This window comes from Nicotiana tabacum, chromosome 6 (genome assembly GCF_000715075.1).
Source record: "Nicotiana tabacum cultivar K326 chromosome 6, ASM71507v2, whole genome shotgun sequence".
Lineage (NCBI taxonomy): Eukaryota > Viridiplantae > Streptophyta > Magnoliopsida > Solanales > Solanaceae > Nicotiana > Nicotiana tabacum.
The window spans coordinates 206193346-206208513 of NC_134085.1; the positions used below are offsets into that span (position 1 = coordinate 206193346).

At 36.4% G+C, this 15168-nt stretch overlaps 1 protein-coding gene across 1 annotated transcript; it reads left to right on the forward strand.

Annotated features, from left to right (window-relative positions):
* The first annotated feature begins 9047 nt into the window (after positions 1-9047).
* Positions 9048-13689, forward strand: LOC107798349 (transcription factor ICE1). Its single transcript, XM_016621327.2, has 4 exons — positions 9048-10400; positions 12042-12278; positions 12522-12692; positions 13386-13689. Exons 1-4 carry the CDS (start codon positions 9279-9281, stop codon positions 13467-13469), a joined length of 1614 nt encoding a protein of 537 aa, XP_016476813.1. The 5' UTR covers positions 9048-9278; the 3' UTR covers positions 13470-13689.
* Positions 13690-15168: the final 1479 nt, after the last annotated feature.

Sequence of the window (15168 nt, forward strand, 5' to 3'; positions counted from 1 at the left end):
GGCCAAAAAATCCCGCCACCTAGCCTGCTTTGGTGTGAGGTTCTTCTGTGTCTGAAAGTAGCTAGTAGCCACATTATCAGTCTTGACCACGAACCTCGACTCGAGCAGATAATGTCTCCATGTACGAAGGCAATGCACAATGGTAGTCATTTCCTTCTCTTGTACCGTGTAACGCCGCTCCGTCTCATTTAACTTGCGGCTCTCAAATGCTATGGGATGCGTATCCTGCATCAGGACACCCCCAATGGCGAAGTCTAAGGCATCTGTGTGCATCTCAAATGTCTTGGCAAAGTCAGGTAATGCCAAGACTGGCTCCTCTGTTACAGCTACCTTAAGACATTCAAACGCCTTTTGACAATGCTCCGTCCAAACCCATGGCTTGTTCTTCTTTAGCAATTCAATCAATGGTGCGGCCTTTGTTGAGTATCCACTGATAAACCGACAATCGTAGTTAACAAGGCCAAGGAAGGATCTCAACTCAGTTACCTTTATGGGTGCCTCCCACTCCTGGATAGCATGTACCTTAGCCTCGTCCATGCATAGCTCGCCATTGCTAATGACATGGTCCAAGAAGTGCACCTTTGATTGTGCAAACTCGCACTTCTCTCTCTTGATGTATAGCTCGTTCTCCCGCAAGACTTGGAAAACCTTCCTTAAGTGCTTCATGTGTTCCTCCAAGGTGTTGTTGTAGATGATTATGTCATCTAGTTAGACTACCACGAACTGATCAAGGTAGAGATGAAAAATCTTGTTCATAAGGGTGCAAAATGTGGTCTGTGCATTGGTTAAGCCAAAGGGCATCACCAACCACTCAAAGGATCCATATCTCGTCACACATGCTATCTTTGGCTCATCCCCTTCTGCAATACGAACCTGGTAGTAGCCCTTTCGAAGATCTACCTTGGTAAAGTACTTGGCTTGCCCAAGTCTATCAAACAAATCAGCAATAAGCGGGATCGGGTACTTATTCTTCACTGTAACCTTATTAAGTGCTCGGTAGTCTATGCACAAGCGCAGCAATCCATCATTCTTCTTCTGGAACAATATTGGTGCGCCGAAAGATGCCTTTGATGGGCAGTGACCAACATCCAGCAACTCTTTTAATTGTTTCTTGAGCTCCTCCATCTCGGGCGGTGCCATACGATATGGAGCAAATGCGGGTGGCTTAGCCCCTGGCTCCAACTCAATCTTGTGATCCACCTCTCGCCTAGGCGGCAAGTGCTTAGGTAACTCCTCGGGTATGACATCTTTGTTCTCCTCAAGCAACTTCTATATGCAAAGCGGCACTGTCTCTTGAAAATTCTTGTCTTCCTCTAGACTTGCAATGGTTACCACGAACGTCAGCTCCTCTTTCTTGATCCCCTTGACAACATGCATAGCTGAGAGTTGTGCTTGGGTCTGCCCGTGCGGCATAGTCACTGTAGGTACCATGCAAGCCCCTTCTAGCTCCATAACTAAGAAACATTGGAGGTAGGGGTCGATTAAAGTATGACAATGTCTAAAGAACTCTTGCCTCAGTATGATGTCAAAGATATCCATAGCGGTTATGGTAAAGTTTGTCATACCTTTCCAAGTTCCCAATTTGACACCAACCCCACTATCTACCCCACGAGCATTTTTTACTTCGCCATTTATGGTCTTGACGCGGGAGTTGGTTAGAGCAAGCTTCAATTCTAGTCTCTTTGCGGCAGCCTCAGTTACGAAATTATGAGTTGCTCCAGTATCTAGCATTGCACGAGAGGGCTTGTTATTGATGGTGAGATCTATGTACTGATTGCCATTATCGGTAGGTTGGATAGCTTGCTTTGTGACAGCACCACATAATCCGATCATACCCAACTGTGCGGTTCCCGGACTCTCTCCTTATGGCTGCTCCTTCCGCTCACGTGCCATGATACTAAGGCTCTTAAGGTCAGGATAATTCCTGAAGCCATGTGGCCCTCCGCATATATAGCATCCCTTCTTTTCGACTTGCGCCTTCTTCTCGGCGTAGCCCTGACGACCACTCGACTTTTTGAAATCTTGAGTCTTGGAGTATTGTTGTTGTATCTCCTTGAATTTGCCACGGTCTCCCCCACATTTGGCATTGTTAACCTTTGACTCTTTGATATTGCCTTGTCGTGCTTGTCATGCCTGAAATCCATCAATGATTCGGCCTCCACTATGGCTTGGTCTATATCAATGACTTGTCGGCGTTGCAACTCCCGTTTAGCCCAATTTTGCAACCCGTCCATGAAGTGAAACAACAAGTCATCATTGGTCAGGTTGGGGATTTGAAGCATAAGGGTAGTGAACTCCTTGACATAGTTACGTATGCTCCATATTTGCTTCAATTCCCTAAGTTTGCGCCTTGCCTCGTATAAGACATTGTTTGAAAGAACTGTCGCTCGAACTCCGCTTTGAACTGATACCATGTGCTAATAGTACATAGACCTTTATCCACATCGGCCATCTTCCTTCTCCACCATAGCATGGCAGTCTCTGAGAGGTACAATACCGCAATGTTGATCTTGGCCTCGTCGTCCCTCACTTTGCCGTGCCTGAAGTAGTTCTCCAAGTGCCAACGGAAGTTTTCCACTTCTTGTGCATCACGAACATCTTTGAACACCGGGGGTTTGGGAGCCTCTATCTTGGCCTCCCTCATCACCACAACATTACTGGCTACCTCGGTCACACCAGCATTGACATGCTCCTCGAGTGACTCTATCTTTTCCTTCATAGCATCGATAGTACTCAAAGCCTCCATGAGTCTGCACTTTAAGGCACTGATGGTTTGCTTGAGTTCCATCTCAGTTTGTGTACGTCCCTCCAAGTCATTTCGAATACTCTCAATCTCTTCAAGAGTGTGCCCCTCAAGAACGTTAAGGGTGCCTTCCACCTTCCCCAAGCATTGGCCAAAGATCTCCACGGCGTCCATCCCCGCGTTCATCTTCATCACCCACTCTTTACCAAGCGAGACGTCCTCTGGAAGGACCTACACTTCATCCTCGCTTGCCTCAGTGGCAGATGGTTCTTGGGATATAAGCCCTTCGTTTGACACAACCTCAGGTGGCACCTCCTAACTCTTGTTGGTGGCATTCCTTTTTATGCTACGGCCGCTCTTGCCAGCAGCATCCTGGATGACGTTGGCAGCGTTAATTTCTCCGTCGTTTTCCATTCCCTTAGTTGAAACATTCGCTCTGATACCACGTTGTCACGTCCTTAGTTGTTAACTAAGTACACGTGCGACACTTGACAACTCGCTCACGATCTTGCACAACTTGCTCATGTTCTTGCTATGTCAAGTAAGCCTTACTACACTCAAGATCGCTAAGAGAATGGAAGAAAGAACACAAGAGAATTGTTAAAGGAAGATTTGTATTAGAGAGAACTTGAATTGTTTGCTTGGTAAATTACAAATGAGTGACCCCCTTTATAAACTAGTCTCCTAGGGGCTAGTGTGTAAATATTAATTATTTACAAGTCCTTGATATTTACAAGATAAGGGCTTTCTCTAGAATTCTTTACAAGCCTAGAAGGTTCCAAGAACTTTCTTAGCAAATCCATAAGGATCTAGGTTCTTCCTAAGGAAATGTCCATACCTCTCTAGAATCTTCTCACAAATGCTAGCTTTCTTCTTATGTAAGCTTCCACATAGCTTAATATATGTCAAATGACGTCTATGTGGCATGATGACATGGCGGGTCATCACATATAAATGGATAAAAGGGTCATGTTTTCCAACTACATGACTAAGTTTCTCATGGTGCCACACTGCTACTTCTTAGAAGGCCATTAAGATCAATCCCGTCAAACAAATCCTAAACTTTTAAACAATGGTATAGATGTGAGAGTGCTTGAAAATGTGTAGTTTGTTTCGGTCGGTGCGCAAACATAGTCCCACATTGAAAGCATAGAGGCATTTTAGGAGTATAGTTTCCAAAGTTATAAAGATAGTAGTCTTTCTCATATTGGCTAATTCTTAAATAATAATCCTTTAAAGTGGCTATCTGGTGTTATTTCTACAAGAAAAAGACCGGTTGGGCTTCTGCTCATGTTGTTCTGTTTGAAAGGGCCGGAGCCCAGAAAACCGCTTTTCGACCGTCCCAAGTTTGGCCATAATCGGGCTGAGCTTTTGCCCATAGTTAAACAAGGGAAGAGCGAGTTGGATTCGAAATTACAAAATTGCGGTTTGAATGATAGTCTCGTCTGTCTGTCTGTTTGGAAAATTGGGAAAATTGAGGATAATAACAAAGCATTAATATCTCAATTCACGAGGAAAAGGAAGAAATTGTAAAAGAGCTGCTGCTGCTGCTGCTGTCTCTTCAAATATAAGACAACGTTAGTATCTGAATTGTAGCTCTTATTAATTGTGACTCTCCCCCCGACACACAACCCCCACACCATTTTAAGTTTTTTAAACTTGTTACTATCACTATTTATTTCCACAGTAGCCACTAATGTTTCCGACATCTTTAATATGGCCACACTTCTGCTACTGGTTACGTTAGCCAGTTTCCCCAACTTTCTCGAAAAAACTTTTTATTTTATTTCCAAAGTAACCGCTTCAGCTTCAATCACTCGAATTTTCGATATTCTTTTTTATTTCTCATCAAACATGACCTAGCCTGGCTCATTCCTCAAAAGAAATTTTTACGCGATCCTTATCTACCAAAGTTTTAAATTCTGGTTTTGGCAAAAGAATAATCATCGAGTCCTCCTCTTTTCGGACAACAAATAAAAAGAGATTCGTCAACCGTCAAATATAATTAGTGAATCTTGACCATGCTATTTGCACGAACTTACATTAACTTACTAGTATAATTTAAGAGTTAATAGTAGGGGTGCACATAGGTCGGGTTGGTTCGGATTTTGCAATTACCAAATCAAACTAATTGTACGGGTTATTAAATTTAAAAACCAAACCAAACCAATAAAACTCGGGTTTTTCAATATCGGGTTTTCAGGGTTTTCGGGGTTTTTTCGGTAAAATCTTCGTAGCACAAAACATATAACTTATGCTCAAAATATTTTTTTAATCCTAGTAAGATACAACTATATAAGGTATTTTCCAAGAATATAATACAAAAATATGAGATGTGTCATGGCATTATCCTGAAATATTCAACAATAAAGACAATAAAATTATGTAATATAAATACTGTTAATTAAAAAGCTATAACAAAAATAAACATAATCTAAAAGTACTAATTCGTGCTAAAATAAGTAGAGTAATAAGGGAGTATTAATTACATGACTAAACTCTAAAGAAAAAATAAAAATAGATTATGGTCGGAGTTTTTTTCTAATACCAAATTATAGTTGGGTTTTTTTCTCAATTTGACTCGAATTATTGGGTTGATACGGTTTGTCGGTTTTCTTTGTACACCCCTAGTTTATAGTATACGTAATGTTATATGTAATATTCTTATTGAGTTAGTATAATCACCGAACATTACTAATATTGCTCTCTTTTGATAGGACCCAATAAGGAACTGTCAATGATTATGCTTTCAAGAAAAAACAAAATCAGTAGATTTATAAGTTATATAAATTGCCTTTTTAAGGAGTAAGAATCTCTAATAACTTAAAATATCATTATTTAATTGAGTTCTTGAACATTTGAACTGAAGAACACCAAGAGATTATTATAAGATTTTTTTTTATACAAATTAAAATTTAATCGGGTTTCAATCTGAATATAGAATACCAAGCAAGAAACAATAAACATAAAACAAAAGTGTGGAGGTGAGAATGGACAAGTGGACAGTAAGGATGAGCAACAAAATCCTGACAATTGAAAGGGATTAGGATTGAGGAGTTAGTATTTGCTGGATTTTCCATTAAAAAAAAAAAAAAACATTTGGTGGATTAAAATGAAGGGCCCATCAGAATTTAAAGTCTATAATTGGGAATTGGGTGCGGTAAAATTTAAGGCCTCACGGGATTCTTGGCTCTCCCTCCCTTTATAATTTTCCTAGCGCCTCCACAATTTTGACTAATTTGTTCCTTTTTTTTCTCCTCTTTTTCTACAAAAATTAATTTGGTGTTCTATGCTTAGTGATGACAAAATGGTTGATAGAAAACATTTATTCATCTATATCATCCGTTACAAAATAGGTTGGATAATAAACTTTTTAAAAGTGAGTTCAATATGGATAAAAATCATATTATCCACTTAGAAAATGGATAACTAAATGGTTTAGTTTTTACGTTTGTAAAGTCTCAAATTGGGGTTCTTCAAGTTTAGGAGACTAAAATTTCTCCAAAAAGTAATCATAGTTAAGAAGCCGTAGATAATATGGATATTCATATATGTCGGTTAACCCGTTTTTTATTCATATTAAACATGTGTCGGGTCGGATAATTTATTCGTTTTGCACTAACTATTTTCGACATGTCCATATTCAACCCGACCCGCCCGTTTGCTACCCTATCTATGATAAAATAAATACAGGTAGTCCAATGCATTAAGCTTTCTTTATGCACGGGATCCCATAAATGGCGACCATGTTGGGTTGTCTGTACGCAATCTTACCTTGCATTTCTGCAATGAGTTATTTTTACGGCTCGAACCTGTGATCGTGTAATCATACGACGCAACTTTATTATTACCCATCATTTTTATGGAATTAGTTAAGTAAACATCTAACTTCACTAAATGTATAGTAGTAATTAGACCATTACTTAAAAATATATGACTATTCAAACTAAAAATCAAAATGATAACTTGAAAACTCAAGTAGACTAAAAGGGATTGAAAGTGCAATGAAGGTGGGCTTGCATGTCTGAGAGGCAATTTGTATAGTCAAAAAAGGTATATATTGGGCTGTTAAGATAGCGAAAAGTCGAAGTTCCCATAAAACTTCAAATTGAGGGACCAAGTGACACCATATTTCAATGTCAAGTCAAGCTTCTTTTGTTCTTATTTGGAACAAATATCTTTGAAATCCTATACATAGCCACTCTATTTAAGTTATATATAATTATATATTAATTGTATAAATATATTTTGCATTATATGCATAGAACTAAAACTCATATATAGGAATTCGTATTATCAATACTATTAGTGATTCGCAAGATATGCACTACAATTTTCAGAATTGAGGTGCTAAAAATTTGAATTTAAGGCCCCGTTTGCCATGAGTTTTGCCAAAATAAATTTGGGGTTTATTTTCAAAACTCATGTTTGGTCATAAATTTTGCCCACATTTTAGCAAAATTCCAAACCCCAAATTACAAAATCACCCAATTGATGATTTTGGGCCAAAATTCCAAAACTTGGGAATTATATACATGTTTTCCCAAAATAAAGTTGGAAAATATGTTTTGAAAACGTATGTCCAAACACATTTTTATCTTCAAACCAAATTTCACCCAAATAAATTTTTTCAAAACAAATTTGAAATCTATGCCGAAACGCTAGCTAAATGTTAAAAGATGAAAACGTAAGATATCCCCGACATTATATATAGTGAAATTATTATAATAGTGCATACACATGATAAATGCTCCTAAAAAACAAGTATTTTACTTAGGAAACTATGTTCCCAGGGTTTTATATTTGGTGTTGTCTCTTAGCTGAGTATTCAAACCATTAATTAATTTGGGATTTTCCACCATCTAATACCAGTTAATACTTCCTCCGGTTCATAATAAGTAATGTTTTAGTTGTTTTCACACATATTGAAAAATTCACCTTTTAACATTAATTAGCAATAAAATTGACCATATTAAATTAATTCATTCTTAAAATCTGAAAAATCAGACATTTTGGACCACAAAAAAAAAAATTAAAAAATTACTTATTGTGAACCGGAGAAAGTATCATACTAACAGCTAGATTAGATTTGTATCTTGACTTATCTATGAAATACATAAGAATAAATTATATCACCTCATAGATTAGGCGCTTGTTATAATCAATGGGCTATTATATGTCTGAAAGAAATGCATAGAGTAGAAAATAAGTGTATGAAAATTCTCAAGGTTTCATTGCATTTAATAGAAATCATTAAAATAATATATCTGGAATTCTCAAAACATGAAACTATAATATAAAAAGCTTGCTTTAATGATTCATCAAAGTGTTAATATGGCATTTGATGAGATCGGCTATACTCCATTAATTTGGTATCCATAACTAGAGTAGTTAATGCATGCAATTGCAATTTGTCAAAGAGTTCAAATATTTGAATTTTAACATTAAAAAAAAACAAAGAAATGAATCCATTAATATGATCTAAAAGATAAAATCTCATCGGTTTTTTTTATTTGTCTAAATTTTAGTAGATAGAGATTCGACACTTATGCCCGTAGGATGTAACAGAAATTCAACAAAATAGTCAAAATGCGCATAAGCTGACTCATATATCAATCTTAATAAAAAAGTTATTATACTAAAAAGCATATTCATCAAAAATAGAAGGAGAAAAAGAAGGGAAAGAAGAAATAATAAAAGGCATTCAAAATGGAAGAGGTTTTGGTGGGTAAGCAAGTACTCCTTCCGGTCCAAAATAAGTGATTTTTTGTTTTTTTTTTGTGATTTAAAATAAATAATTTTTTCAGATTTCAAGAATGAATTAATTATTTTTTTCCTACATTGCCCTTGGAGTAATTAATGTTAGAGTATATGTTATGAGTATTTATGTAAAGATATAATAAAGATTAATATGGTCAATTTTATTGCTAACTAATATTAAAAAGTAAATTTTTTAATATGTGTAAAATAAAAATAAAAATTACTTATTTTGGACAGGGAGTATTAGAAGTAGACTGAAGAAGGACAAATTGCTGTTGTCATTAATGAAGATTTGGCAGTTTGTTCATGATTAGTTTTGTTTCACTAATTACATAATAAAGCCTAGATTTTGGCCAACTTTATCCCTCTCTCATAACAAACAGATAAAAAATAAAAAATAAAAACAATAAGTCCAAAACTCAAAAGTTGGCAAATTTATCATTATAAAACAAGCTTAATGTAAACAGTAGTAATATCGTGGGATTTTGCAGATAATAATGTAAAAAGTGTAGTAATAATAATAATGATAACAGAGTAACGTTTTAAGTTCTCTCATATAAAGATATCTCTGAAAAAGCCATTTGCCTTTCTCCTCTGCTTCTTCTGCTGCCTTTTGCTTACGTCTTTCCTTACTTTCTGCTACCCTTTAACGCTCTCTAAAACACAATCTTCTCTTCTTTTACTTAGGCCCCTTTTGATTATTCTTTCTGTAAATTTCCTTATTTTTTCCTTTTTATAGAACCCAATATTTTCTTGAAAAAACAAAAAAAATAAAATGTTGTCTCATAGTATGGGTTGGATGGATGGTAAAGAAGATGAAGAAACTGGTACTTGGGTTCATCAAAATAACAATGAAAATAATCATAACAACAACAACAGAGATGAAATGGAGATGGGTGCACTTTCTACATTCAAATCTATGCTTGATGCTGAAGATGTAGACTGGTACAACATGGCTACTAACAACAACAATCACAACAACAACAGTGTTGGTGCCATGCAATTTGGTTCTAATTTTACTGAAGCTGAAAACAATTTGCTTTTACAGCCAGTTGATTCATCATCTTCTTGTTCACCATCTTCTGCTTTTAACAATCTTGACCCTTCTCAGGTTCACTTTTTCTTGCCCCAAAAATCCACTATTCCACCTTTGCTTAGTGCTTTAAACAACCCATTGGAGAATGGTTTTGATTTGGGTTGTGGTGAAAAGGGGTTTCTTGAAACTCATCAAAATTTGAGTGTTTTGAATAAAACTGGGATGTTTACTGGTGGGTTTCAAGATTTGAGCTCTCAAAACCAAATGGGGCATAATAATTTGAGTTCTTTCACTCAATTCCCTTGTACCAATTTGCTACAAATGCCTCAAACTAGTTCTGGTTTTGGTCCATTGGTTGGGTTTGGGGACAATTCTGCTCATGACAACTCTTTGTTTTTGAATAGGTCTAAGTTATTAAAACCTCTTGATAATTTTGCTTCAATTGGAGCACAACCTACACTTTTCCAAAAGAGGGCTGCACTTAGGAAAAACTTGGCTAATAATAGTAGTGGAAATTTGGGGATTTTGGGGAATGAAATTGGTCAGACTTCAAGCAATAAAGAAGTGAATGAAATGAATGAAAGGAAGAGGAAATGTAGTAGTAATTTGGATGAACTTGAAGATGTGAGTCTAGATGGATCTACATTGAATTATGATTCTGATGACCTTATTGAAAAGGTAGAGGATAGTGTTAAAAATGGTGGAAATAGCTCAAATGCAACTAGTACTGTTACTGGTGTGGATCAGAAAGGGAAAAAGAAAGGACTTCCGGCTAAGAATCTGATGGCTGAACGCCGCCGTAGGAAGAAACTCAATGATAGGCTTTACATGCTGAGATCTGTTGTTCCAAAGATTAGTAAGGTATGAAATTCTTTTTACAGAAAATTCTCGTGAATTTTCATTACCATTTTAACATGTTTTTAGCCATTCACAATCATCAGCATTTAGCTTCCACCTCCGAAAAGAAGAGTTGGGGGGGGGGGGGTGGCATTGGTATTTGTTACTTCATCCGTCCATTTTTACTTGTTCATGACTAACTATGCATCCCCTTAATCTGAGACGGATGCAGAATTTTAATTTTATGAGTTCGACTTCAAGTGCTAATGACTGAGTTCTAAATTAATATTTGTACATATTGAATGAACTCCAGAACACAAATACATTATTTACAAATACATTATTTAAGCAAAAGTTATTGGGTTCGACCGAACCCGTTACTCGCCTACTCTCTCCGCTCGTGCCCTTAAGAAGCAATTATTAATAAAACAATAAGTTTTCTATAACACCCCTAATTAAAAGGTTGGAAAATGAACAGTAGTACTTAATAGTAAGGGTAAAATAGGTATAAATGGTTATCGCTTGGTTTTCAAAACTGGACAAGTAGAGGTGAACATTTTTTTTAATTATAGTGGACAAGTAAAAATGGACGGAGAGAGTATTTTTTATTTGTATAATTTTTGCCTTCTTATTCTTAAGGTTAGCTTGTTTTCTTATGGTTACCATGTTTGAGTTGTGTATAGTTCAAAAAGGTTTGTGAATTTAAGTATAATTGATAGTAGCATTAAATTCATTCACATGGAGTCTATGAGCTGATTTTTAAAAGCGTTCTGAATTTTGGACCACATAGAGAATAGAAGGCTATTCTTGAAAGGTACCTTTCCTACAGTAACTCATTAAGAGTGATATATAGTTCACTGACTTATTGTAACATGAAATTTATTTAATTACAGTATGTTTCTTTGCTAACCCCCTCCCCACCTGCCCCAGCGCGGGGGGGACCTATTTTGAATTTCCACGTATTCGTTCCGTTACTCAATTATTCTAGATATTAATATTGTCTGATCAGCTGTTGTTAATGCCAAAATTTGTGGCTGATTTACTAGTAATAACAAGATAGTTGTAGAGCTCTAAAAATCAACCTGTATATAGGAACTTATTAAAACACCTCGAAGGCTCATACAAATCTACCGAGGAAAATTTGTTTAAAAGAAACTTGTGGTGATCAATCCTTCCGTCCCAATTTATGTGGAACTCTTTCCTTTTTAGTCAGTCCCAAAAAGAATGTCACATTTTCTTATTTAAAAATAATTTATTTTTAGAATTTCTACTTTACCTTTAATGAATTGATTTACAGTCACACAAATATCTATATCTATTGTTTATTTTAGACCATTCAAAAGGCTTCATTTCTTTCTTAAACTATGTGCTGAGTCAAACACCGCCACATAAATTGGGATGGAGGGGGTCGTTAGCTCCTGCTGGTTAGTCGTCCTGATTTTATGGGACATCTTTTGCAACTTGAATCTGATTCAAGTCCTAAAGAACCCGTGCACTTGTTTTTAAGCTTGCTGAATGAAACGAGATATTTTGTCTTCTTGACTGCTTGATACTGGAAGGTTTTTCTTGGCTATAACTTGGAAATGGTGCGAACACCTTATATGCAGTTACTCGGCCTGGTGAATTATCGTGAATCAGCTTGTGATTTTGTTTGCATGTTGGCAGATGGACAGGGCTTCAATCTTAGGAGATGCAATTGAGTACCTAAAGGAGCTTCTACAGAAAATCAATGACCTGCATAACGAACTCGAGTCAACACCACCTGGCTCTTCATTGACTCCGGCAACAAGCTTCTACCCTTTAACGCCAACTGCAACAGCTCTACCCGGCCGAATCAAGGAAGAACTTTGTCCAAGTTCATTTGCAAGCCCTCTGTCTAGCCCTACTGGTCAACCTCCAAGGGTAAAATGTCCTTCCTTTTAACCAGAAGAAACTTAATGCTGGAATTTTTTACTCATTAGATGTGCATAAATGTTGAAATGTATTGATAGTGGAAACTTTTTACTTCTTTTCCTTTTCAATTTGACATGGAAATATTTTAATATCTTTTTTGTAGCAGCATTTCCTGTCTAAGTTCATCAGACTTTTAGCATTCGTTATGTTATCGGTTTGAGATGATGCATGCAAATCTTTTTGTACTTGTAGGTTGAAGTAAGGGCAAGAGAAGGAAGAGCGGTGAATATCCATATGTTTTGCAGCCGCAGACCAGGCCTTTTACTCTCAACAATGAGGGCTCTGGACAATCTTGGACTGGACATTCAACAGGCTGTTATCAGCTGCTTCAATGGGTTTGCCTTGGATATCTTCCGAGCTGAGGTACCTTCTTTCTGTGAACTTACTACATCTCGGACACTAGGATTAGAGAATGCTTCATTTGCGCAATAAGGTTTGTTGATGGAGAATTGAAGTCCCATCAGCTTTGTATGACCACGACATCCTTCTAGAATGACAAACCTATTTCCATAACAAGCCGTCAAAAACTTCTTTGAACGTCAAATCAATCAATCAATATGTGAATGCCAGCGAAAAGTAGTCATAATAACATGAATCATCCTCTAAAAAACGAATTGTTTGAATGTCAATCATGAAAATATTATAGCATGTAATGACTGTACAAATTCAAAATACAACAAAAATGTTCAACTGCGAGTGGGAATAAGAATTGCACAGAAACATACATGTCAAAAAAGCTGTGCAGCAATGCTAGAATTGCCAAAGTTTTCTTGTTTACTTATAGAATGGGAATGCTGCATAATAAGTGGTAGATGACACTTCAATGAGTACATATTGATGATATATGCCATGAGTTGCGCGAACTCTGCTTTTTCCCTACTTAATTTACTGTACCTCTGCTATTTCCGTTATCTGAAGAGGAAGGAAAAGATGTTTCAAGTATTGAACCCTTCCCCATATCTTCCATTGTTGGTTTCTTATCCTTGACCAAAATATTGAGTTGTTGATACAATTCTTCGACTTGTAATATTAATTTTGGATCGTATTTATTCACAGCAATCCAAAGAAGGTCAAGACATCCATCCAGAACAAATTAAGGCAGTGTTGCTGGACTCTGCTGGCTTCCATGGGATGATATAAGCTTTTGCGCTTTTCATTGGGAGGTTCTATCCAAGATTTTGGACCTCATGCTCTAGCTTCTAAACCTCGGACTTCCTATGCTCCTTTTGCAGTTTACAGATATTTTCATCTATTAGCCATTATATTGTGTTTTCTCTAGGAAAAACATTGAGCGCTTGCTTAGAAGCTCTAAAACTGAATGCTATGAATTTTTCAGTGACAAGTTCCTTATTTCGGATGATCCTCTTTATTTAGTCATTTTTTACATACCAGGCAATTCATTAATGGTATTGAACGCAGCTGCCTTTTGTGTAAGCTGAGAAGTCTCTGATATGAATGAATAACCCCTCGATTGACTTCAACTTTGCACCAGTAACTGTATTTACTTGCTGTAGTTGGCTCCTCTTAGTTCTTACCATGAAAATTTTGCTGGAAGATATACTTTTTCTACAATGGTTATGCAAGGGCCTCTTTAAAGGAGGTTAATAATGGTCTTAAGCCGCCACACAGGTTATTAGGTTGAATTATCATATTCCTTCACATGGTATCACAACTGTATTTTGTTGAAGCTTGTTATTTCCGTCTTCCAACAAACACCTATATCCTAAAAGAAAATCGAAAAAACACAGTGTATATATATGTATATATATATATTAATCCATGTCTAAACCTTAAATCCTTTGACGAAGAAAAAGTAAAAAAGAACTTCAATCACAAAAATGAATAGCAGATCAAACCCAGAACCTGTGGGAGTCCGTTATACTTTATCGTTTACGGGGACGAATTACAGCGAACATCTATATATCGTATCAATGTCCTGCTCTTCCGAAAATCTGGTGACTCCCAATGGCTTTCGGTAAAGTCGAAACTAACAACAGAATTGCAGTTGCCCATTGATCCCGATAGCAGTGTTTTGAAAGAGCAATAAAACTTCTCGAAGTTGCGGGCCGCCAACCTAGGGATGGGCATCGGTCAGTTCAGTTCGGTTATGAATATTATCGGTTTTAAGATATTGGTTATCGGTTAATCGGTTATCCATCATTATCGGTCGGTTATCGGTTTACCCGATAAGATAAAACAACTAAAGCAGTTTCGCAATGCATAAAATTGTTCGGCAATATATAAAACAGTTTCGATATAAAATTGTTTTGCTAAAATAATTTTATAAGATTTTAAGAACTATTTTGCTAAAACTCATTTCAGAACTGTTCTATTTCACAAGAATTTAAATTTACTGCAACATCCAATAAAATAAACACTAACCAAAGTTTCTATCTTTCATTCCTCAACCCAAAAAATATAAACAAAATCCCAATATCAGTCAGTGACGAAAAAAAAAGAATATCAGTCATATTTTCACTTCGACACTTTCTGCAAATACAAGGAATCTAAATGAATAACAAATACGAGTTTATTAGTAATGAAATACAAATTTTATAACAACTGACACAAGATAACTTTGTAACAGCTCAACAATTAAAGCACACAGCAAATCTCACTTCAGCTTTCAAACAAACTAAGAAAAATCCAGAGCGAGAATGCTTTCAAACAAACTAAGAAAAAGATGAAGATAAAGCAACTAAAAACTTATCCAAAGAATCGAGATGAAGCTGAAGAATGCGGTTGAGAAATGCGACTAAAGAGTGAAGTGAAGATGCGATTGAAGAATCTGATGATCTGAGAAATAAAGTGAAGAAGCGACTGAAGAGAAAGAAAGAAG